General features: G+C 39.6%; 1 protein-coding gene across 1 annotated transcript; it reads left to right on the top strand.

The window, feature by feature from the left end:
• The first annotated feature begins 212 nt into the window (after positions 1-212).
• On the top strand, positions 213-25,260 carry LOC102398942 (complement factor H-like). The gene is given in 9 exon segments (XM_044942561.2): positions 213-270; positions 8,328-8,516; positions 8,958-9,134; positions 14,276-14,449; positions 15,160-15,336; positions 17,294-17,467; positions 24,329-24,421; positions 24,424-24,510; positions 24,953-25,260. Coding segments are annotated over 9 exon segments (1,335 nt in total). The 3' UTR covers positions 25,159-25,260.

Raw genomic sequence — 25,260 nt, 5'->3', positions numbered from 1 at the left:
ACAATAGCTTATTGTGAAACCACCAACAGAAATCATTGATGGATATTGTAAAACATTGAACTTTGATATTTATTAAATGGCACTAATTAACTAGCTTCATTGTAAGGCACTTAAATTCGAAGTCATGTTTGCTAACTGCAAATGAAGTAGATTTTAAACCTCAAAGAGTGCCACTGGAGTATTTGTGTGAATGTATCATCAGAAAATCTAACATGTTTTTGCTAATCAATATTGTTCTCACCTTGTGGTTCTCCTGTGCTCGTGGGCAAGGTAAGTTGAAACAGGTATGAACACTCACCCTTCCTCCTACTTCGTTTCTACTTTCATGTGTGTATTTTTGATTGAATCAACTGGCAGAAATAGTCTTCAGGATGTGATAACCATAAAGAATACCTTAATGAAATAATGATCACATATTCACCTGAGGGGGAAATAAGATAAATTATCTTCTACATCCTCTGAGTACCACAGTATGCAGAGCCACTGAATATTGATTTGTGAGGTCATGTGAATATGCTCATGAAAATGTGAACAGAAAATATGTCACAGAAAAGCTAAAGTATGACTCCAAAATGTTTAGGGGATTCTTCTTTGTAATACAAGAAATTTAGAGAACAATGTATATCTTCATAATCTTACATGTGTTGTTGATTTTGCAGATTCACACTTCAAATACTAAATTTTAAGTATGTTCAGTTGACTGTATTTCAATTATATCTTAGTAAAGCTACTAAAAGTCATTAACATCACTGCCAAATTAATATTTTAACAAAATTAGCTACAGGTAACAGGCATCTCTTTTAACAAAATCCAGAGTATATTCTTTATTTCTGCTGCAATGCCAAAACTTTAAAATTGTTTTCAGAGAGCATTGGAAATTGTGAAATTTTTTAAAAAAATTAATCACTTCTATCTTGAAATTTATAAGTTCTTCATTATGATGCTTTTCTTCTGTTTTTTTTTTAAATAATCCAGTCCTTTCTTTCTTGTAAATATGTCTTCTAATGAGTTTTATGATTCTTCATTAAACACTGCTACTGCTAAGTCGCTTCAGTCGTGTCCGACTCTGTGCGACCCCGGAGACGGCAGCAGGCTCCCCCGTCCCTGGGATTCTCCAGGCAAGAACACTGGAGTGGGTTGCCATTTCCTTCTCCAATGCATGAAAGTGAAAAGTGAAAGCGAAGTCGCTCAGTCGTGTCCAACTCCTAGCGGCCCCAGGGACTGCAGCCCACCAGGCTCCTCTGTCCATGGGATTTGCCAGGCAAAAGTACTGGAGTGGGGTGCCATTGCCTTCTCCAACACTAGGTGTGACTATAATACACATTACTGTGCATTATTGATTTCATAATATGTTGCATGTTGGGTTTTGCATATTATTTAAATCAATTTGTCAATTTTCCTCATAAACAATGTTTACAACACAACAGAGCTTCCTGTCCAGTCCTAAGGGTAACAATTAAAAGCACCTTAGGTCCCAGGTCACCTATAAGAATGGCTCCATTACCAGAGTGCTTGCTGAAAGGGAAGACAGATGTGTTACTCAGTTTATCCCTGGTTCTCAGGTATATGGGAGATGGTCTATTAATCAATTAGAGAAAATATTAAAGGCATATTTCTAAGTAAGAGAGATAGCAGAGGAGAAGGAGTATACAAGAATGAGAGAAATTTGGAACTTTGACAAATCCTTGCCTGATATCCCAGTTGAAAACCAGTCTTCTCATTAGCAAGGGATCTCTTTCTAAAAGTGGCCTTAGAGATAAATGTTCTGAATATTTGTAAATAGTTATTTTTCATAATAGATAAGTACTTCACAATTGTAGACTTCTTATAAGAACTACTTCCTCGTCCAACAGAAATAGAAAGTCATATCTTTTTCTTAATTGAAACTCAAAATTACAGAAATAGATTCATCATCCATTGTTCATGACCCATTCTCATCATGAAATCACACTTGTTAATGACATATGCTGAAAACTGAAAAATCCAAGAGTAAAGAATATCTCCACCAGTGTTGGAAACATACACTAGAATGTTAACCAAAAGGAATGAGATTAAATTAGTAGTTTATTCCCAACATGGGAAGTGAAGGGGAAGGGGAAAAAATCCAACATTACAACATGTTACAGCATTAGAGTATCCTGCATGCAACCGTACACTTACATTTACCAGTGTACTGTGTATTTTCATGATATTAATTGACATGCTTCAATTTCACCTTGAATAACTCTTTTCAGGGTTTCTAGTAAGGCAAGTCTACAGGTATTCAGTTCCCTCAGCATTTGTTGATCTGGAGAAGTCTTTATCTTCAATTCATTTCTGAATGACAGTATTCTTGGCAGTTTTCTCTTTCAGCACTTGGAATATATTATCCCACTTTCTCCTGGCTACTTAGGATTCTGCTTTGAAATATGCTTAGACACATATGAATGTTCCTTTGTAAGTTTCAAGCTTTTATGTTTTGTTTGATGTTTTTGTTTTTTTTTTTCTTCATGCTTTAAGATTTTAAGCCTTTAAGACTTCAAGCCCTTAAGTCTTCTCTGTTTTTCTTTAATTTTTGAAGCTTCATTATAGTATGTGTTGTAGCTGTGTCTTAATGTTGATTTTGTTTCAGTTCAGTTCAGTTCAGTCACTCAGTCGTGTCCGACTCTTTGCGACCCCATGAGTCGCAGCATGCCAGGCCTCCCTGTCCATCACCAACTCCCAGAGTTCACTCAGACTCACGTCCATCAATTCAGTGATGCCATCCAGCCATCTCATCCTCTGTCGTCCCCTTCTCCTCCTGCCCCCAATTCCTCCCAGCATCAGAGTCTTTTCCAATGAGTCAACTCTTCGCATGAGGTGGCCAAAGTACTGGAGTTTCAGCTTTAGCATCATTCCTTCCAAAGAAATCCCAGGGCTGATCTTCAGAATGGACTGGTTGGATCTCCTTGCAGTCCAAGGGACTCTCCAGAGTCTTCTCCAACACCACAGTTCAAAAGCATCAATTCTTTGGCACTCAGCTTTCTTCACAGTCCAACTCTCACATCCATACATGACCACAGGAAAAACCATAGCCTTGACTAGATGAACCTTTGTTGGCAAAGTAATGTCTCTGCTTTTGAATATGCTATCTAGGTTGGTCATAACTTTCCTTCTAAGAAGTAAGAGACTTTTAATTTCATGGCTGCAGTCACCATCTGCAGTGATTTTTAGAGCCCAAAAAAATAAAGTCTGACACTGTTTCCACTGTTTCCCCATCTATTTCCTATGAAGTGATGGGACCGGATGCCATGATCTTCGTTTTCTGAATGTTGAGCTTTAAGCCAACTTTTTCACTCTCCACTTTCACTTTCATCAAGAGGGTTTTTAGTTCCTCTTCACTTTCTGCCATAAGGGTGGTATCATCTGAGTATCTGAGGTTATTGATATTTCTCCCGGCAATCTTGATTCCAGCTTGTGCTTCTTCCAGTCCAGCATTTCTCATGATGTACTCTGCATAGAAGTTAAATAAACAGGGTGACAATATACAGCCTTGACGTACTCCTTTTCCTATTTGGAACCAGTCTGTTGTTGCATGTCCAGTTCTAACTGTTGCTTCCTGACCTGCATACAAATTTCTCAAGAGGCAGGTCAGGTGGTCTGGTATTCCCATCTCTTTCAGAATTTCCCACAGTTTATTGTGATCCACACAGTCAAAGGCTTTGGCATAGTCAATAAAGCAGAAATAGATGCTTTTCTGGAACTCTCTTGCTTTTTCCATGATCCAGCGGATGTTGGCAATTTGATCTCTGGTTCCTCTGCCTTTTCTAAAACCAGCTTAAACATCAGGAAGTTCACAGTTCACATATTGCTGAAGCCTGGCTTGGAGAATTTTGAGCATTACTAGCGTGTGAGATGAGTGCAATTGTGTGGTAGTTTGCGCATTCTTTGGCATCGTCTTTCTTTGGGATTGGAATGAAAACTGACCTTTTCCAGTCCTGTGGCCACTGCTGAGTTTTCCAAATTTGTTGACATATTGAGTGCAGCACTTTCACAGCATCATCTTTCAGGATTTGGAATAGCTCAGCTGGAATTCCATCACCTCCACTAGCTTTGTTCGTAGTGATGCTTTCTAAGGCCCACTTGACTTCACATTCCAGGATGTCTAGCTCTAGGTCAGTGATCACACCATCATGATTATCTGGCTCGTGAAGATCTTTTTTGTATAGTTTTTCTGTGTATTCTTGCCATCTCTTCTTAATATCTTCTGCTTCTGTTAGGTCCATACCATTTCTGTCCTTTATCGAGCTCATCTTTGCATGAAATGTTCCTTTGGTATCTCTGATTTTCTTGAAGAGATCTCTAGTCTTTCCCATTCTGTTGTTTTCCTCTATTTCTTTGCATTGATCACTGAAGAAGGCTTTCTTATCTCTTCTTGCTAGTCTTTGGAACTCTGCATTCAGATGTTTATATCTTTCCTTTTCTCCTTTGCTTTTTTCTTCTCTTCTTTTCACAGCTATTTGTAAGGCCTCCCCAGACAGCCATTTTGCTTTTTTGCATTTCTTTTCCATGGGGATGGTCTTGATCCCTGTCTCCTGTACAATGTCACGAACCTCATTCCATAGTTCATCAGGCAGTCTGTCTATCAGATCTAGTCCCTTAAGTCTATTTCTCACTTCCACTGTATAATCATAAGGGATTTGATTTAGGTCATACCTGAATGGTCTAGTGGTTTTCCCTATTTTCTTCAATTTAAGTCTGAATTTGGTAATAAGGAGTTCATGATCTGAGCCACAGTCAGCTCCCGGTCTTGTTTTTGCTGACTGTATAGAGCTTCTCCATCTTTGGCTGCAAATAATATAATCAATCTGATTTCGGTGTTGACCATCTGGTGATGTCCATGTGTAGAGTCTTCTTTTGTGTTGTTGGAAGAGGATGTTTGATTTTGTTTAGTCACATATAAACTTCATGAACTTTGATATCCAAATCACACCCCTGATTTTGGAAGTTCTCAGTTATTCTTTAAGTTAGCTTTCACACTCATCTCCCCTTTTCTCCTTCTGAAAATTCAACAGTTCACAAGTTAGTTCTGTTGATGCTGCTCCATAGATCATATAGACTTTTTTCATTCTTTTTTTGTTTTTTATTTTTATTTTTGTTGCTGTTGTTTTATTTTCTTTTTATTCTCCTCTAACTGGATAACTTCAATATGTCCCCTATGTCACAGATTCTTTCTTCTGCTTGTTTCATTCTGTGGTTGATGCTCTCTAAAGCATTTTCATTTCATCCTTGAATCCTTCAGTACCACAATTTCTGGAGTTTTTATATGATTTGTTTATTTTTATTAAACTGCTCATTTTGTTCATTTATTGTTTTCCTGCTTTTGTTTGACTGTCTTACTGTATTTTCTTGTAGCACATGGAGTTTTTAAAAATAGCTGTTTTTAAATCTTTATTGGGTAAATCACAGGTCTCCAATCCTTGAGTGGAAATGTGCATGCATGCATGCTAAGTCGCTTCAGTTCAGTTCAGTTGCTCAGTCGTGTCTGACTCTTTGCGAGCTGCAGCACGCCAGGCCTCCCTATCCAACACCATCTCCCAGAGTTTACTCCAACTCATGTCCATTGAGTTGGTGACGCCATCCAACCATCTCATCCTCTGTCATCCCCTTCTCCTCCTGCCCTCAATCTTTCCCAGCATCAGGGTCTTTTCAAATGAGTCAGCTCTTCGCATGAGGTGGCCAAAGTATTGGAGTTTCAGCTTCAACATCAGTCCTTCCAATGAACCCCCAGGACTGATCTCCTTTAGGATGGACTGGTTGGATCTCCTTGCAGTCCAAGGGACTCTCAAGAGTCTTCTCCAACACCACAGTTCAAAAGCATCAATTCTTCGGTGTTCAGCTTTCTTTATAGTCCAACTCTCACATCCATACATGACTACTGGAAAAGCCTTGACTAGACGGAGCTTTGTTGGCAAAGTAACGTCTCTGCTTTTTAATATGCTGTCTGCTGCTGCTAAGTCGCTTCAGTCATGTCCAACTCTGTGCGACCCCAGAGATGGCAGCCCACCAGGGTCCCCCGTCCCTGGGATTCTCTAGGCAAGAACACTGGAGTGGGTTACCATTTTCTTCTCCAATGCATGAAAGTGAAAAGTGAAAGTGAAGTCACTCAGTCGTGTTCAACTCCTAGCAATCCCATGGACTGCAGCCTACCAGGCTCCTCCATCCATGGGATTTGCCAGGCAAGAGTACTGGAGTGGGTTGCCATTGCCTTCACCGAATATGCTGTCTAGGTTGGTCATAACTTTTCTTCCAAGGAACAAGTGTCTTTTAATTTCATGGCTGCAGTCACCATCTGCTGTGATTTTGGAGCCCCCTAAAATAAAGTCTATCACTGTTACCATTGTCTCCCCATCTATTTGCCATGAAGTGATGGAACCAGATACCATGATCTTAGTTTTCTGAATGTTGAGCTCTAAGCCAAAATTTTCACTCTCCTCTTTCACTTTCAATAGGCTCTTTAGTTCTTCTTCACTTTCTGCCATAAGGATGGTGTCATCTGAGTATCTGAGGTTATTGATATTTCTCCTGGCAAACTTGATTCCAGCTTGTGCATCATCCAGCCCAGCATTTCTCATGATGTACTCTGCATATAAGTTAAATAAGCAGGGTGACAATATACAGCCTTGATGTACTCCTTTCCCAATTTGGAACCAGTCTGTTGTTCCATGTCCAGTTCTAACTGTTGCTTATTGACCTGCATACAGGTTTCTCAAGAGGCAGGTCAGGTGGTCTGGTATTCCCACCTCTTTAAGAATTTTCCACAGTTTGTTGTGATCCACACAGTCAAAGGCTTTGGCATAGTCAATAAAGCATAGTCAACCTTTCTGGAGACTCTCAAACTGTCTCAGATCTTCTATGGGGCACCTTCTGACACTTATTCTCCCTCTTTTCCCAGAATTTCTGCGCCTTGTCTATATCCTGCAACGCACAAGAAAGGGTGCTGACAGCCTGTCTTTTGTCTCCCCAAAAGTAGCACTACACCTTAAACTTGTGGTCTCCTCCTGTCCCACAGATTTGAGCCAGATTTCTGTGCACACTGACTGGTGACCTGTCAAAGCTTGCTCTTGCCTCCGATGTCAGTTGTACCCACAGGGAGCTGGCTATAAGGTGGGAAGGTGCGTGAGTGAGGCAGACAGAGTTTCTGTGAAAAACTGGACTTCCGCATAAGGACTCAGCTCCATGTTGATTTCCTAAGCTGGTGTTTACAGGGGCTCTTGGACTGTGGCTGAGAGGCTGCAAGCTGGTTCAGGAGCCACTGTAGACACCACAGTCGGGACAGAGGTCTCTCTGCCTTTACCTCATGCATGTATGGGCGAGACTCCTTCTGGGTCCCTTGGCATAGGGGGTTGAGTCAGACACCTCCATCCAGGGCAGGTTTCTCTGTGGATGGATGTCTAATTTCTGTTGTTGGGTTAGAAGCAAAAACAATGGATGTCTTATTATTCTGATGTGAATATATTTCTTGTTTTATCATTTTTCTGGACTTTCTGTGTTGATATCTGTACATTATAGTAAATGTCCACTTTTCCTACTCTTCACAGACCTGTCTCATACATAGAACCCTTTCATCAACCAGCCTAGCCAGAGATTCTGGGTGCCTCTCTAACCTCTATGCTCATCCAAACCACCGTCTTTGTTTTTAGCATCTTTCAGGGGTCTAGAGTATGCCAACTCCCATTAGTGTCCTGAGAGAGGTGAGCTAGAAGCCAGAATAGTTGGTAAACCTGGGAACTGGAGGTTATCATTTCATTCACTCTGGACTGAGCTGGGGACAGGAGCTGTGCAAATGCATGCACGCTCCTTCAAACCTTGTGCTCTTCGAAACCATGATTCAGCTCTCTGTAGTCCCCAGGCACCAAGCAAACTCTGGGCTTCATCAGCTCTCAGGGCCGGGTTAGTTAGAAGCCAATTCCTCGGGCAGCAGCTAAGGAAGATGAGGGTCCAGATGTGTGGTGTGACTCTTCCATGAAGAAACTTGGAGCTGCTCACTCCACATGCAGCTCGGAAATGACTTGTGAGGAGTGCTGGCACAGCCATTCGTAACTGCTCTTTCATTCTCTGTAATCCCAGGAAACTGGAAATGCTGGGCCTCCCAGAGGCAGGCAAGGAGAAACCAGACCCTGGAATAGCAGCTACATTAGCATGGATCTCCTTGCATATGTTAGTCATCTGAAGTTTTTATACATTTTTTTGTCCTAGAATCCCTAGTGCAATGAGTGTAATTGTGCTAGTAAGAGAATATAATTAATAGATGAAACCATTTTGATTATTAAGATAAAATATTATTTATACTTTTTTTTCATTTCAAGTGAAACCTTGTGATGTTCCAGTAATAAAACATGGAAGGTTATATTATGCATTTAAAGGATACTTTCCAGCGAGTGTAGGTCAACAGTTTTCCTATCGCTGCAACCGGTATTTTGTGACTCCTTCACAAAGTTCCTGGGATTACATGACTTGCACCCTGAAAGGATGGTCTCCAGAAGTGCCCTGCCTCAGTAAGTAAACCTCTTAAATTTTATGTGTATAAATCTTTCAAAGTGTGAAGAGACACTAGTACTCACTAGTAAGTGAGTACAATTAGGTCTTGTATACAACAGGAAGGCTGAGGGACAAGTTCTATGAGTAAAAAGATCCAAATAGGTCTTCCTTTCCTGAGGAGCTCTTCATGGAAATCACAGGAGAATTATAGAGACCTTACAAGAATATCTGCATCATTTATACGTATTTTAATTATAAAAACTAAAGATAAATGACACGGAGTATTCATTTATTTCTTTTCCTTTTTAATAAATGTGGTAGTAACTTTCATTTTTATTAAATTATATGTTATTTTAGAATACTAATGCACTGTCAGGGAAATACTATAAAGTTAGTTTTTACTGCGCTTTTACCAAACATATGTTATTTTTCTATTCTATTGTTTTTATGATCCTTAGGACAATGCACTTTCAATTATTTGGAAAATGGATATTACACAAACTCCCAAGAAAACTATTTACAAGGTAAAACTGTAAGAGTCCGCTGCCATGATGGCTATAGTCTTCACAATAATCAGAACACGATGACTTGCACAGAGAAGGGCTGGTACCCTCCTCCAATATGTGTCCGCGTCGGTGAGTAAACTGGGCTCAAACCCCAGCATCTTCACAAGTTTCTAAGACTCAGCTGTATTATCCACTGAAAAATGTGTAGATCAGCCTCTTTTTTTGTCAAAGGACCTATTTAATTTTATTCTTTAACAAGTGTGTGTGAGTGTACAGATTCCTAGATAAGTGTATAACCAAATAAATGTGCCTATTGATGGACATTAGTCAAGAAAATGAAAAGAACCACAAAGAAGAAACCTGTAATAACAAGGTGAAGTTAGAAAGCTGGCAGAATAGGAGTTTTACTCTCTATCCTGATACAAACACAGCCTTTGACAGTCACACATGAGTGAGAGTATCTTTGTGGGAGGCAAGGAGTCTAGCAGAGCGATTACAGCAAATACTCAAGACCTGGCACGTCACAGAGGCTTAGAGGAACAGCCTCACCTTTCGTGTTTCACCCTCCCCTAAAGTGGCACAGCTTAGTGCCAAGAGACACCACTCAGCTCAGGATTTTACCTGTGGGGGAATAAGAGCATCTGACCAAGCGTGGCTTCCTCAGCCTCCAACACTGATGAAAAGGCGCACTTCTCTCTCCCCTCATCCGGGACACAGGACACGGGGGTCACCTGCATGGCTGAGGGGTGGGGAGAGGCTGGCTGTTCAGCATCCAGAGCTAGAACTCATTGAGGGACACGGATCCCACTGACCATGTTGGAGACACTACCAGGAAGCCCACCCTCTAGGCACTGCAGACACCTTGCTTGTGGGTCCTGCTCATCCATGGGCACCTCAATACATCCACATCCCCCTGCCCCAGGGCCAGCTCCCTGTGTAGGTCCTCACAGTGGTGTCCCAAGCCTTTGATCTGTGAGGCGTCCAGAAGCCAGTCTGACCCCGTGGGACTGTGAGAAAGCACACAAACTGAGTATTCAGCATTGGCCCAGGGAAGCAGCCAGGAAGCTGTCAGCACAGAGACTGGCTTTGCTGGGTGGAGAGAAGCATACGAGCTTCAGAATTCTCTCCCAAGAGGAACTGAGATATGTGGCCAGGTGTATCCTTAAAAGAGGTCTGGAAAAGCCTCAAAATCCTATCAGTGACAGAGTGAACTTCTCTCCCCAAGGCAAGTCTGTAAAGACTAGAGGAAGTGACTGCTGCTTTAAATGCAAACTGCATGCTTTAAACGCAAAACAAACATGAGACTATAAGGAACACAAAAATCAAGGACTATAACACAAACAGAAGAACATAATAATTATACAGTAACTGATATCAAATAATGAAATGATGGATATTCACTAAACTTACTGTTGTAAATATATCATTATATGTAAGTCAAATCATTACACTGTGCGTCATTGGTCACTTCAGTTGTGTCCGACTCTTTGCGACTCCATGGACTGTAGACTGCCAGGCTTCTCAGTCCATGGAATTCTTGAGGCAGGAATACTGGAGTGGGTTGCCATGCCTTTTTTCAAAGGATCTTCCCAATCCAGGGATCAAACCCACGTCTCCTGCACTGCCAGGTGGATTCTTTAACATTATCACATTTAACACCCTGTAACCTGTGTAGTACATATTAAAATCTACTGTAATTTTTAAAAATTTATTAGTTTCCATAGCCCATGATAGAATGTGAAGTCAAGTGGGCCTTAGAAAGCATCACTACGAACAAAGCTAGTGGAGGTGATGGAATTCCAGCTGAGCTATTCCAAATCCTGAAAGATGATGCTGTGAAAGTGCTGCACTCAATATGCCAGCAAATTTGGAAAACTCAGCAGTGGCCACAGGACTGGAAAAGGTCAATTCCAATCCCAAAGAAAGGCAATGCCAAAGAATGCTCAAACTACTGCACAGTTGCACTCATCTCACACGCTAGTAAAGTAATATTCAAAATTCTCCAAGCCAGGCTTCAGCAATATGTGAACCGTGAACTTCCTGATGTTCAGGCTGGTTTTAGAAAAGGCAGAGGAACCAGAGATCAAATTGCCAACATCCGCTGGATCATGGAAAAAGCAAGAGAGTTCCAGAAAAGCATCTATTTCTGCTTTATTGACTATGCCAAAGCCTTTGACTGTGTGGATCACAATAAACTGTGGGAAATTCTGAAAGAGATGGGAATACCAGACCACCTGACCTGCCTCTTGAGAAATTTGTATGCAGGTCAGGAAGCAACAGTTAGAACTGGACATGGAACAACAGACTGGTTCCAAAAAGGAAAAGGAGTATGTCAAGGCTGTATATTGTCACCCCGCTTATTTAACTTATATGCAGAGTACATCATGAGAAATGCTGGACTGGAAGAAACACAAGCTGGAATCAAGATTGCTGGGAGAAATATCAATAACCTCAGATATGCAGATGATACCACCCTTATGGCAGAAAGTGAAGAGGAACTAAAAAGCCTCTTGATGAAAGTGAAAGAGGAGAGTTAAAAAGTTGGCTTAAAGCTCAACATTCAGAAAACGAAGATCATGGCATCTGGTCCCATCACTTCATGGGAAATAGATGGGGAAACAGTAGAAATAGTGTCAGACTTGATTTTTCTGGGCTCCAAAATCACTGCAGATGGTGACTGCAGCCATGAAATTAAAAGACGCTTACTCCTTGGAAGGAAAGTTATGACCAACCTAGATAGCATATTCAAAAGCAGAGACATTACTTTGCCAACAAAGTTTTGTCTAGTCAAGGCATGGTTTTTCCAGTGGTCATGTATGGATGTGAGAGTTGGACTGTGAAGAAGGCTGAGCACCGAAGAATTGATGCTTTTGAACTGTGGTGTTGGAGAAGACTCTTGAGAGTCCCTTCGACTGCAAGGAGATCCAACCAGTCCATTCTGAAGGAGATCAGCCCTGGGATTTCTTTGGAAGGAATGATGCTAAAGCTGAAACTCCAGTACTTTGGCCACCTCACGTGAAGAGTTGACTCATTGGAAAAGACTCTGATGCTGGGAGGGATTGGGGGCAGGAGGAGAAGAGGACGACAGAGGATGAAATGGCTGGATGGCATCACTGACTCGATGGACGTGAGTCTGAGTGAACTCCGGGAGTTGATGATGGACAGAGAGGCCTGGCATGCTGCAATTCATGGGGTCGCAAAGAGTCACACACGACTGAGCGACTGATCTGATCTGATCTGATAGCCCATGAAAATATAGATTATTCAACAGGCAGAAAGAACTTCACCTACTATCTTGAGATGTTTTATTGAAAATCAGTATTTTATAATACTTCTGGAGCCAGTTCATACCTGGTCACACATAAAGCTATGGACATACTTGTCAGGTGATGAATAAAGTAACTTACCATGAAACTACCAACAGAAAACATTTAGGGATAGTGTAAGACATTGAACTTTGATATTTACTAAATGACGCATTAACCAGCTTCGCTGTAATACACTTAATTTCGGAGTCACATTTGGGAACTGCAAATGAGGCAGATTTTAAACCCCAAATGGTGCATCTGGAATATTTGTGTGACTGTACCATCAAGAAAACCTAACATGCTGTTACTAATCAATGTCCTTCTCACCTTGTGGGCTTCCACTGCTTAAGGACAGGGTAAGTTGAGATTGATTCAAACACTCAGCCTTCCTCCTAAATATAATTTTATCTACTCTCACATGCATATATTTTTGATTGAATCTCCTGATAGAAATAACCTGCAAGGTGAGATACCTATAAATAATACCTTAATGAAAAAATTAACATGTCCACCTAAGGGGGAAATAAAATGAATTGTTTTCTGTATTCTGAGTGCCACAGTGCGAAAGGCCACTGAATATTGCTTGTGAGGTCATGTGGATATGCTCATGAAAATGTGAATAGAAAATATGTCACAGAAAAGCTAGAGTATGACTCGAACATGTTTGGGAGATTCTTATTTGTAATATGAAGAAACTTTGGGGAACAATGGTTATTTTCATAATCTTGCGTAAGGAAATGATTTTGCAGATTCAAACCTCATCAACTCCTATATTTTAAATATGTTTAGTTGACTATATTTCAAAGTCATTAACAATGCTGTCATGCTAATGTTTGAACAAAATTAGATCTAGGTAACAGGCATATCTCTTTTCACAAAATGTAGAATATATTCTTAATTTTCAGCGTAATGCCAGTATATTTAAATGCCAGTTCATTTAAAAATTGTTTTCAGAGAGCAATGAAAACATTGAAAACGTAAAAAACTGTTCAATGAAAAACTCTGGGCTGCAATCCTGACACCGTCCTAAACATTCCCAAGGGATTCTGTGCACATTTCAGTCCAGGAGCCATGGCTACAGCCTCTGGTACCTTACATCCCCTCAATCTCACTGAGGAATTATACACATCACTCACTGCGGTGTCCTTAAGCATTTGCCCAAAACATCATTCAAGAGTAGTTTTGTAAATTATACATTTATTTTTCTGTTATTTTGTCAGATCTTCTGTTTGGATCTTTTGGTCCTCTTCTTCCTTCAACTGTGTTATCTTCAATGTGTGTTAATTCCACTTTTTTATACTAATGAATGGGCAACAAAGTCATGAGACAGACTCCTTTATTCAGTATATCAAACTTTGTATATATTATGGCACTTATATGTAATTTATATATTAATGCATTTAATTAATTTTTGCATATTCAAATCATTCTTTTTCTTAATTTCACTGGTTCCATATAGAATCACTTTTAATTTTGGCAATTTTTTTTGTGTTGGCGCTGGATGTATATCAAAATTAAACCTTCCTATTTGTATCAGTAAATGTATCATAATTTGACTATTCATAGAAGTCGCAGTGTTGGCATTGCCACTAAGTTTTTTTCCAAAAAATGTCCTCTGTCCTTCCTACAATGTCCCTTCTAATAACTTACAATATATAGCACTTCTTCTAAGATGATGGAATCTCAGTGTGCTTTTCTTTAATTACCCATGATTGGTTAGACAGCACAGATAGTCTCCTTCATATATTGGTACTTTTGGTTTCAAGTTCTTGCTTATGTGGACAGCTGGACACACAACAGAATGGTGATTTTAGGACACATGTGTGCACTTCTGTGTGATATCATGTAAGCTTCTGTAAAATCATTTATTACTTTCAATTAAACTATCAAATATGACAAGCAGTACATAAGTTAAATTTCAGAGTTAGTGAAACATAAAATCTTTCTTTCATCTATTCCTAGGACTTCCCTGTGGACTTCCACCTTCAATTCAGAATGGTGCTGTACGTCACAAGAAAGACAGTTACCAATATGGAGAAAAAGTCACATACACCTGTGACGAAGGATTTAGGATTTATGGATTTGCGTCTATAAGATGTTTAGGAGGAAAATGGTCCCGTACACCAAAATGCAGAAGTATAGTGCATTTCGTTTTATTCTAATGCTGATAAATATCTTTAATTAAGAGCATAGATGGTACAAATATGAAACTAAGCAGTAATTCTAGAACTTTACAAGGCATCTTGTGAAAGTTCTGAATTCTAGTAGGGAATTAACAATCCTAGTAATAACAGAAGTTTGAAAACAGAAGCTAAATTATCTCATTTTCACATCAACTTGGGTGCAGTTTGTACATCCTCTGATAAACATTCTCAGATTTCTGGTCTTTGTTCCACACGACTGTATCACAGTTGACCTCTGCTCATCAGTCTTATCACTACTCAATGTACTGTTAATTTATCAATCATTTCTTTATAATACATAATTTTCTAAGACACGTGATGTAATTCAAGGTAACAGATTTTGATACAAGAAACAAAAACACGTTTATAATGTAGGTGGCCTTCAATGGGGAAAAAGAATTTAAGTGTGAGAAGTATGCTCTCAAGCATCACACGCATCCCTATCTGTTTGAATATCACCATTCCCATGTTGTACTTCTGATGAATATAGAGACACTCAATGTGACTAGGTCAAGATGTCTGACATATGTTTTAAGTTATAAGAGAAATTTGTACAATATTCATTGGTTTGATATGTACCTATCTATTTTTCTGGAATATAATCATTGGTCACTATGTATTTTTAAAGATGGACTAAACTAATATATATTTCTTTTTCTTCAGGCACAGATTGTTTTAACTTGCCCAGCTTTGATGATGCTGTACTCACAGGCAAGAAGAAGAAATCATATAGATCAGGAGAACAAGTGGCTTTTAAATGTCGACCGTATTATCAGCTGGATGGATCCAACACTATACAGTGTGTTAAGAGCAAATGGATAGGAAGGCCAGTGTGCAGAGGTACTTTGGTAAAATTTTTAAATTTTATTGTTAAAGTATCTTAAGTAATATAATATTCACCATCATTAAATGGCCATAGATTATTCATTGTTCTTATTGTCATTCAGTCGATAAGTCGTGCCTGACTCTTTGCGACCCCATGGACTACAGCACACCAGGCTTCCCGGTCCTTCACTATCTCCCAGAGTTTGCTCAGACTTACGTCCATTGAGTCCATCTCATCCTCTGTCACCCCCTTCTCCCGCCTTCAGTCTTTCCCAGCATCAGGGTCTTTTCCAGTGAGTTGGCTCTTCACATCAGGTGGCCAAAGTATTAGAGGTTCAGCTTCAGCATCAGCCCTTCCAATGAATATTCAGGGTTGATTTCCTTTACAGTTGACTGGTTTGATCTCCTTGCAGTCCAAGGGACTCTCAACAGCACCACAGCTTGAACCCATCAATTCTTCAGCACTTAGCCTTCTTTATGATCTAACTCACCCATCCATACATGATGAATGGAAAAAAACAGCTTTGACTATACTGCCCTCTGTAGGCAAACTGATGTCTCTACTTTTTAATACGCTGTCTACGTTTGATACAGCTTTCCTCTAAAGGAGCAAGCATCTGTTAATTTCATGGCTGCACTCACCATCCACATTGATTTTGGAGCCCAAGAAAATAAAATCAGTCACTGCTTCTACTTTTTCCCCTTCTATTTGCCATTAAGTGATGGGACTGGATGCCACGATCTTAGTTTTTTGAACATTGACTTTCAAGCCAGCTTTTTCTCTCTTCTCTTTCACTCTCGAGACTCTTTAGTTCCTCTTTACTCTCAGCCATTAGAGTGGTACCATCTGCATATCTGAGGTTGTTGATATTATTCCAAGAAATCTTGATTCCAGCTCATGATTCAGCCAGCCTAGCATTTCACATGATGTACTCTGCATAGAAGTTAAACAAGCAGGGTGACGATATACAGCCTTGTCATACACCCTTCCCAATTTTGAACCAGACAATTGTTCCATGTCAAGTTCTAACTGTTACTCCTTGACCCGCATACAGGTCAAAAAAGTTTATGTCTCAACATAAAAAGAGATGGGATTGTGTTCTCAGTGTTTAGCGTTGTAGCACAATAATTCTAAAAGCACATCCCTGGCACAGCAATCTCAGCATATTCTGGAAAACTGTTAGATATGCAAGCACATTCACAGGCTCATTCAGACCTGTTGAATGAAAACCTCTGGGGCTGCAACTCTGACACTGTTTTAAGGAATCCCAAGGGATTCTTTGCACATTTCAGTTTAGGAGTCAAGGCTACAGCCTCTTGTACCTTACATCCCCTGAATCTCACTGAGGGATGACCCATCACTCACTGTGGTATCCTTAAGCATTTCCAAAAAATATCATCAAAGAATAGTTTTGTTTCCCAGATACGTTTGAATCTTTTAATTAATCATCTTCTTCCTTCAACAATGGTATTCTTCAAGTGTGCTAATTCTTGATCAAGTTTCTAAAGAAGTATCTACTGTGTTTATTTTTCTAGGTGTCTTAAGTTACAGTTAATAAACAGAATGACTATAAACCAAATCCTGATGATTTAAATCAAATCCATATGATCTTATTATTATGACTTTCTTATGGTTTATAAATTCATTGTGAATTTATATAACACTGATTTTACTAAACTCAGAAAGAGTTGTCCAGAAAAGCTCTCATTTTCACTGGCCTGAAATCATGTATTAACCTGCTAGTGAAGGCTGGGGCAGAGATTTAAGGTAAAAAAAAGCTTAATTTGCACTGAAAAATATTGCTTTATCTCCTTTTCCTTAATCTTATATGTAAACTTATTGAATTTAGCAGTCTTTCATGACAGATTACCTATTGAATTTAAGTAACCATGGAATATATTTGACATTCACTCATTGGCTTATTGTTCATAAGGATCATTATATTAGAAATACTTTTTTTCTTTTTTTCAGATGTTTCCTGTGTGAATCCACCCAGAGTGGAAAATGCAGTTATACAAAGTGAGAAGCCTAGGTATCAAACTGGTGAGAGAGTACGTTATAAATGCATTGGAACTTACGACATTTTGGGGGACGTAGATGTGACATGTTTAAATGGAACTTGGACAAAACCACCTCAGTGCAAAGGTAGAGTATCTTGTCTACCCACTCCTTGATTTAAGAGTTCTATACAGCCAGCAAAAACAAGACCAGGAGCTGACTGTGGCTCAGACCATGAACTCCTTATGGCCAAATTCAGACTTAAATTGAAGAAAGTAGGGAAAACCACTAGACCATTCAGGTATGACCTAAATCAAATCCCTTATGATAATACAGTGGAAGTGAGAAATAGATTTAAGGGACTAGATCTGATAGATAGAGTGCCTGATAAGCTATGGATGGAGGTTCGTGACATTGTACAGGAGACAGGGATCAAGACCATCCCCGTGGAAAAGAAATGCAAAAAAGCAAAATGGCTGTCTGGGAAGGCCTTACAGATATCTGTGAAAAGAAGAGAAGTGAAAAGCAAAGGAGCAAAGAAAAGATATAGGCATCTGAATGCAGAGTTCCAAAGACTAGCAAGAAGAGATAAGAAAGCCTTCTTCAGTGATCAGTGCAAAGAAATAGAGGAAAACAACAGAATGGGAAAGACTAGAGATCTCTTAAAGAAAATCAGAGATACCAAAGGAACATTTCATGCAAAGATGGGCTCGATAAAGGATAGAAATGGTATGGACCTAACAGAAGCAGAAGATATTAAGAAGAGATGGCAAGAATACACAGAAGAACTGTACAAAAAAGATCTTCATGACCCAGATAATCAGGATGGTGTGATCACTGACCTAGAGCCAGACATCCTGGAATGTGAAGTCAAGTGGGCCTTAGAAAGCATCACTACGAACAAAGCTAGTGGAGGTGATGGAATTCCAGCTGAGCTATTCCAAATCCTGAAAGATGATGCTGTGAAAGTGCTGCACTCAATATACCAGCAAATTTGGAAAACTCAGCAGTGGCCACAGGACTGGAAAAGGTCAATTCCAATCCCAAAGAAAGGCAATGCCAAAGAATGCTCAAACTACCGCACAATTGCACTCATCTCACACGCTAGTAAAGTAATGCTCAAAATTCTCCAAGCCAGGCTTCAGCAATATGTGAACCGTGAACTTCCTGATGTTCAGGCTGGTTTTAGAAAAGGCAGAGGAACCAGAGATCAAATTGCCAACATCCACTGGATCATGGAAAAAGCAAGAGAGTTCCAGAAAAGCATCTATTTCTGCTTTATTGACTATGCCAAAGCCTTTGACTGTGTGGATCACAATAAACTGTGGAAAACCTGAAAGAGATGGGAATACCAGACCACCTGATCTGCCTCTTGAGAAATCTGTATGCAGGTCAGGAAGCAGCAGTCAGAACTGGACATGGAACAACAGACTGGTTCCAAATAGGAAAAGGAGTACGTCAAGGCTGTATATTGTCACCCTGTTTATTTAACTTCTATGCAGAGTACATCATGAGAAACCCTGGACTGGAAGAAACACAAGCTGGAATCAAGATTGCCGGGAGAAATATCAATAACCTCAGATATGCAGATGACACCACCCTTATGGCAGAAAGTGAAAAGGAACTAAAAAGCCTCTTGATGAAGGTGAAAGTGGAGAGTCAAAAAGTTGGCTGAAAGTTCAACATTCAGAAAACGAAGATCATGGCATCCGGTCCCATCACTTCATGGGAAATAGATGGAAAAACAGTGGAAACAGTGTCAGACTTTATTTTGGGGGGCTCCAAAATCACTGCAGATGGTGACTGCAGCCATGAAATTAAAAGACGCTTACTCCTTGGAAGGAAAGTTATGACCAACCTAGATAGCATATTCAAAAGCAGAGACATTACTTTGCCAACAAAGGTTCATCTAGTCAAGGCTATGGTTTTTCCAGTGGTCATGTATGGATGTGAGAGTTGGACTGTGAAGAAGGCTGAGCACCGAAGAATTGATGCTTTTGAACTGTGGTGTTGGAGAAGACTCTTGACAGTCCCTTGAACTGCAAGGAGATCCAACCAGTCCATTCTGAAGGAGATCAGCCCTGGGATTTCTTTGGAAGGAATGATGCTAAAGCTGAAACTGCAGTACTTTGGCCACCTCATGCGAAGAGTTGACTCATTGGAAAAATCTCTGATGCTGGGAGGGATTGGGGGCAAGAGGAGAAGGGGACGACAGAGGATGAGATGGTTGGATGGTGTCACTGACTCGATGGACATGAGTCTGGGTGAACTCTGGGAGTTAGTGATGGACAGGGAGGCCTGACGTGCTGCAATTCATGGGGTTGCAAAGAGTCAGACACGACTGAGCATCTGATCTGATCTGATCTGATCTGATTAGGAATAAAATATGTTGATATAAATAGATATTGAAGAAGTTCTTAGGGAATAATTTTTTGATTAAAAGAAAATGATGGTGCTTAACATCCAGTTCTTTTGTGGAATGAATAAATAATCTCACATACATATTTTATGAAATAGTTGACCAGATTTGAATGGTTGGAATCATGGAACATTTCCAGTCTTAAATATTAAGATAGTTATTTCTTGAAGAATAAATGTGTTAAATATATCATAAGTACATTTGACAGCCCAAGGAATTTCACTCTGAGACATGCAATAGCTAACTGGGGTCTGATAACAGAATGTGGCGTCTTTTGGGCTTCTTCACATATGGGTGATATTTAAAGGTATGAATGAGTTGAACTCATTCAGGGAATTAGTGTACACATAAAAAAAAAATGTCTGAAACTTGGTCTTAGGACGCTTCAGTGTTTAGAGTTCAGAAAGGAAATCTAAACAAGAAATTGTTGTAAGTCATGTCCCTAAGTCATATCCAACTCTTTGCGACCCCACGGACTACAGCACACCAGGATTCCCTGTCCTTCACTATCTCCCAGAGTTTGCTCAAACTCATCTCTGTTGAGTCGGTGATGTCATCCAACCATCTTATCTTCTATCGCCTCCCTTCTCTTCCTGTCCTCAATCTTCCCCAGCATTACAGTCTTTTCCAATGAGTTGGCTCTTCACATAAGGTGGCCAAAGTATGGAAGCTTTAGCTTCAGCATCAGTCCTTCCAATGAATATTCAGGGTTGATTTTCTTTAAGATTGACTGTTTTAATCTCCTTGCTGTCCAAGGGACTCTCAAGAGTCTTCTAGTTTATCAAGTTAATTTTTGCCTGGTGTTAATTTTTGGCAAATTCTACTTGAATAAGTTTTCATGTTTAAACAGCATACAGCTCAGCATACCGTTTTTGTGTTCACCTGTCACTCTTTTTTTTTTTTAATTTTATTTTATTTTTAAACTTTACAATATTGTATTAGCTCTGCCAAACATCAAAATGAATCTGCCACAGGTACACCTGTGCCCCCCATCCTGAACCCCCCTCCATCCCCCCTCCCCACACCCTCCCCCTGGGTCGTCCCTGTGCACCAGCCCCAAGCATCCAGTATCGTGCATCGAACCTGGACTAGTGACTCATTTCATACATGATATTATACATGTTTCAATGCCATTCTCCCAAATCTTCCCACCCTCTTCCTCTCTCACAGAGTCCATAAGACTGATCTATACATCAGTGTCTCTTTTGCTGTCTCGTACACAGGGTTATTGTTACCATCTTTCTAAATTCCATATATATGCGTTAGTATACTGTATTGGTGTTTTTCTTTCTGGCTTACTTCACTCTGTATAATAGGCTCCAGTTTCATCCACCTCATTAGAACTGATTCAAATGTATTCTTTTTAATGGCTGAGTAATACTCCATTGTGTATATGTACCACAGCTTTCTTATCCATTCATCTGCTGATGGGCATCTAGGTTGCTTCCATGTCCTGGCTATTGTAAACAGTGCTGCGATGAACATTGGGGTACACGTGTCTCTTTCCCTTCTGGTTTCCTCGGTGTGTATGCCCAGCAGTGGGATTGGTGGATCATAAGGCAGTTCTATTTCCAGTTTTTTAAGGAATCTCCACACTGTTCTCCATAGTGGCTGTACTAGTTTGCATTCCCACCAGCCACTCTGTCTTTAAACTGAAGTATCTAGACCATTTACATTTAAAGTAACTACTCTCAGGGACAGTGTCTGCCATTTTATTATTTGTTTTGTGTGTGTTTTCTGTTTCTCATCTCCATTTCCTTTTCTTCACTGTGGTGTTTTGAACACTATAGAGTAATTTAACTGTGGCACATCTGCACTGCTTTCAAGTACGTGCTTTCTCTGCAGGGCTTTGTTAAGAGTTGCTCTAGGTATTAAGGTCACATAGGTAGTTTATCACTCCCTACTGTTGCTGACATTTCATCACCTCAGGTGAAATGTGGAAACCTTATTTCCATTTAGATTTATTTACCCTCCCCACATTTTTAACATAAATTCCTTAAATATTCCCTCAACATATACTGAGCACTATATCAAATGACATAATTTGCATGACCATGATCTAATAAAATCATTAGGGAAAAGACAGTCTTATTATATTTACCCCTGAATTTTAAAAATCAATTCTATTATTTTTCCTTCCTTCCTAAAGTCTCAATCCCTTTTCTATTTTCCTTTCTATCTTAAGAATTCCCTTAGCAATTCTTTACGTAGGTCTGCTGGCGACAAATTCTGTGTCCCTTTGTCTGGGAATGTCTTTCTTTCTCCCTTCAATCCTATAGGATGGTATCACTGGATATAGAATTTGGGGTTGACGATTCTTTTCTTCCAGGATTGGAAAAATGATGTCACTTTTTCCTGGTTCTGTTGTTATGGATGAGAACTCTACTGATGTTTGGATCCTTTTTCTGAATAAGTATTGCATAATATCTATCTAGCTGCTTTTGAGATTTTTTCCTTTGGTTTCCAGCAATTTAGTTATGATGTATCTTGACATTAATTTCTATGGGTTTATACTGTTTGGAATTCTTCAGATGTTTTAATATGTGGTGTTGGAGAAGACTCTTGAGAGTCCCTTGGACTGCAAGGAGATCCACCCAGTCCATTGTAAAGGAGATCAGTCCTGCATGTTCTTTGGCAGGAATGATGCTAAAGCTGAAACTCCAATACTTTGGCCACCTCATGCGAAGAGTTGACTCACTGGAAAAGACTCTGATGCTGGAAGGGTTTGGGGGCAGGAGGAGAAGGGGACGACAGAGGATGAGATGGCTGGATGGCATCACTGACTTGATGGACATGAGTTTGGGTGAACTCCGGGAGTTGGTGATGGACAGGGAGGCCTGGCGTGTTGCAATTCATGGGGTGTCAGAGAGTCGGACATGACTGAGTGACTGAACTGAACTGAACTTTAATATGTAGACTTGTGCTTTGTGCCCTATTTGGGAAATATGCAGTCATCGTAGTTATTTTTTCATCTCAATACTCTTTCTTTTTACCTTCAGGGTCTCCAATCTTTTACTATCTTCCTATGGTTGCCTGAAGCTCTGTCCATTTTTTTTCAGTCTATATTCAAAGTTAATCTGTAGTTAAGCTTATTTATCCCTCTGTCATCTGCAGTGTATTACTGAGCCTATCCAATGTGTTTTTAAAATTATATTAGTCTTTTTTTTTTAGTTCTATAAATTCAATTCCATTAAGAAAAAGCATTTACCAGTTATTTCAATATCTGTGTCATCTCAGTGTTGTCTTCTGTGGACTTGTTTTTTCTTTTGAGGCTTTCCAGGTCCTTGGTATTATGAATGATCTGTATCCTAGACTTTTGGGGTATTATGATTTTTGAGACCCTAGATTTTATTGGAATCTTTCATTTATCAGGCCTCCATTACTGCCATGCAGGGTGCAAGTCCAGGGTTCCCACCTGGCCTCCACTGACTCAAGGAGAAAGGGCAGAGCTATCTTGCTTCCCAACCGTGTGAGTGGAAGTCTGGGCTTCTCGCTTGGCCCCTGCTGATCAAGGCAGGGAAAGAGTTAGTCTTAGGTTTCCGTTATGGTGTATTTCTAGAGTAAGTCAGTATTATAAAAATTCTTTGTCTCGCTAGCCTGCTCCGTTTCTGGGCTTCCCCAATGTCTCAGCAGTAAAGAATCCGCCTACAGTGTAGGAGCTGCAGGAGATATAGGATTGATCCCTGGAGGAAGATCCCCTGGGTTGCATGGCAACCAGTATTCTTGCCTGGAGAACCCCATGGACAGAGGAGCCTGGTGGGCTACAATCCATAGGGTTGCACAGAGTTGGATATGACAAGTAACTTAGCAGGCATACACATACCACTTTCTGGGCCTCTGATGAAAAAGATCAAGTATTTCTTGAGACCTTTTTTTTTCTTTTTGCTTGAACTTGTTATCATCTCAGTGTCATCTCAGTGGTTGTCGTCTCAGTGGCTTGACCAAGATATGCAGAAAGCAAATTAAAACCCAAGCCACTGTCTGCAGTGTAATTTCTTGAATCTCAAGGTCTCTAATCAGATTGACATCTTCTCTACATCTTTTAAAATCTCCTGTGTTGGTTTTTATAATATGTCAGGATTTTTAATTAGCAGAAGGAATACTTCACAGGTGTAATAAGCATCTCAACTTGTCCCAGAAAGGAAGTCCACTATTCAAATCTGTAATTGTTTGGATTTTATTTAAGAAGTTGATGGAGCTAATGTTTCTTTTGTAACAATTTGAAAATCAATAAAAATTACTAGAGATTCAAGACACTGCAGTATGTTGTACATAAGGACAAAAGAAATGTTTTATTTCTCTTCAGTATCCATCTGCCTAGCATACATTCACTAAGAAAATGTATTTTAATACCAGAACCCTGCACAGAAGACATATTTGTGAATGTATTATGTGTGATTTCAAGTGGGATAAAAGTAAACCTTAAAAATGTGCCTCTCCTGTTAAGTGATTGGATTTTCTTCAATAAATCATTTCTGTCATCAGAAGTCACAAGTCTCGATATTACATAGTAGGCTACATTTTTTTTCCTTTATTTTAAACTGTGGGGGGTGGTGGTTTTTCAATAAATCAAACAACACAGATTTTAGACTCTCAAGGAAAATGTGGGCCTCCTCCAACAATAGATAATGGAGACATTACCTCACTCCTCACACCTGTATATCCTCTGCGGTCAATTGTGAGTGTCAGTGCCAGGCCTACTGTGAGCTTCAGGGAAACAGAAACAGTGTGGGTGAGAATGGAGAGTGCGCTGAGCTGTCAAAGTGCTTGGGCAAACGCCCCAGTCTTCTCGTGGATCCTGGGGGAAATCTTGGTACTGGGCATGAGGCTTAGCTGTTTATAATAGAGCTTTCGTGGACTAACAAATCATTCTGTTGCATGCTTGATTAGCAAATATTACTATGTGTGGAAATAAAGTTTGAAAATCTTCTGGTCAGGAACAATAGCAACAAGAGGTTCCTTAATGAAATCTGTCATAAGGTAATTGACATTGTAAGTCTATGATTATACCATTTAATTATTACATTAAATATAGTACCTCATTCTTACATTTAAAATAATGAAACCTGCATGATAGATTTTCAATGAGTTGGTTTGGAAAAGGTTTTGAGAAGGAATTTTTGGACTAGAGAAGATTCTACTCGAAAGCTTGAAATTCTGTGGAAAATATTTGTTCACTATATAATGTTTTATGTTTATATTTTTATCTTCAGAGGCCTGTGAAATTTCAGAAGAAATGATGAAAAAACATAACCTACAGTTAAAATGGACTTCAAAAAAACTTTACTCGAAAACACAGGATCGTATTGAATTTATGTGTAAACGTGGATATCATCCAGTGACACCATATCATACATTTCGAGCAGCTTGTCAGGAAGGAAAAGTGGTGTATCCTCACTGTGGACAAAACACTGGTTAAATACAGTTGTATGTACATGTACTGAGAATTTTTCATTATTAATCCAATTCTCAGTTTATCAAGTATTGTTTAACTCATTTTGATTCATAAATCAGATGTTAT

The sequence above is a fragment of the Bubalus bubalis genome, chromosome 5 (assembly GCF_019923935.1).
Source record: "Bubalus bubalis isolate 160015118507 breed Murrah chromosome 5, NDDB_SH_1, whole genome shotgun sequence".
Classification (NCBI taxonomy): Eukaryota; Metazoa; Chordata; class Mammalia; order Artiodactyla; family Bovidae; genus Bubalus; species Bubalus bubalis.
The sequence above is the reverse complement of the archived record's forward strand: the minus strand, read 5'-3'. Positions and strand labels throughout refer to the sequence as shown.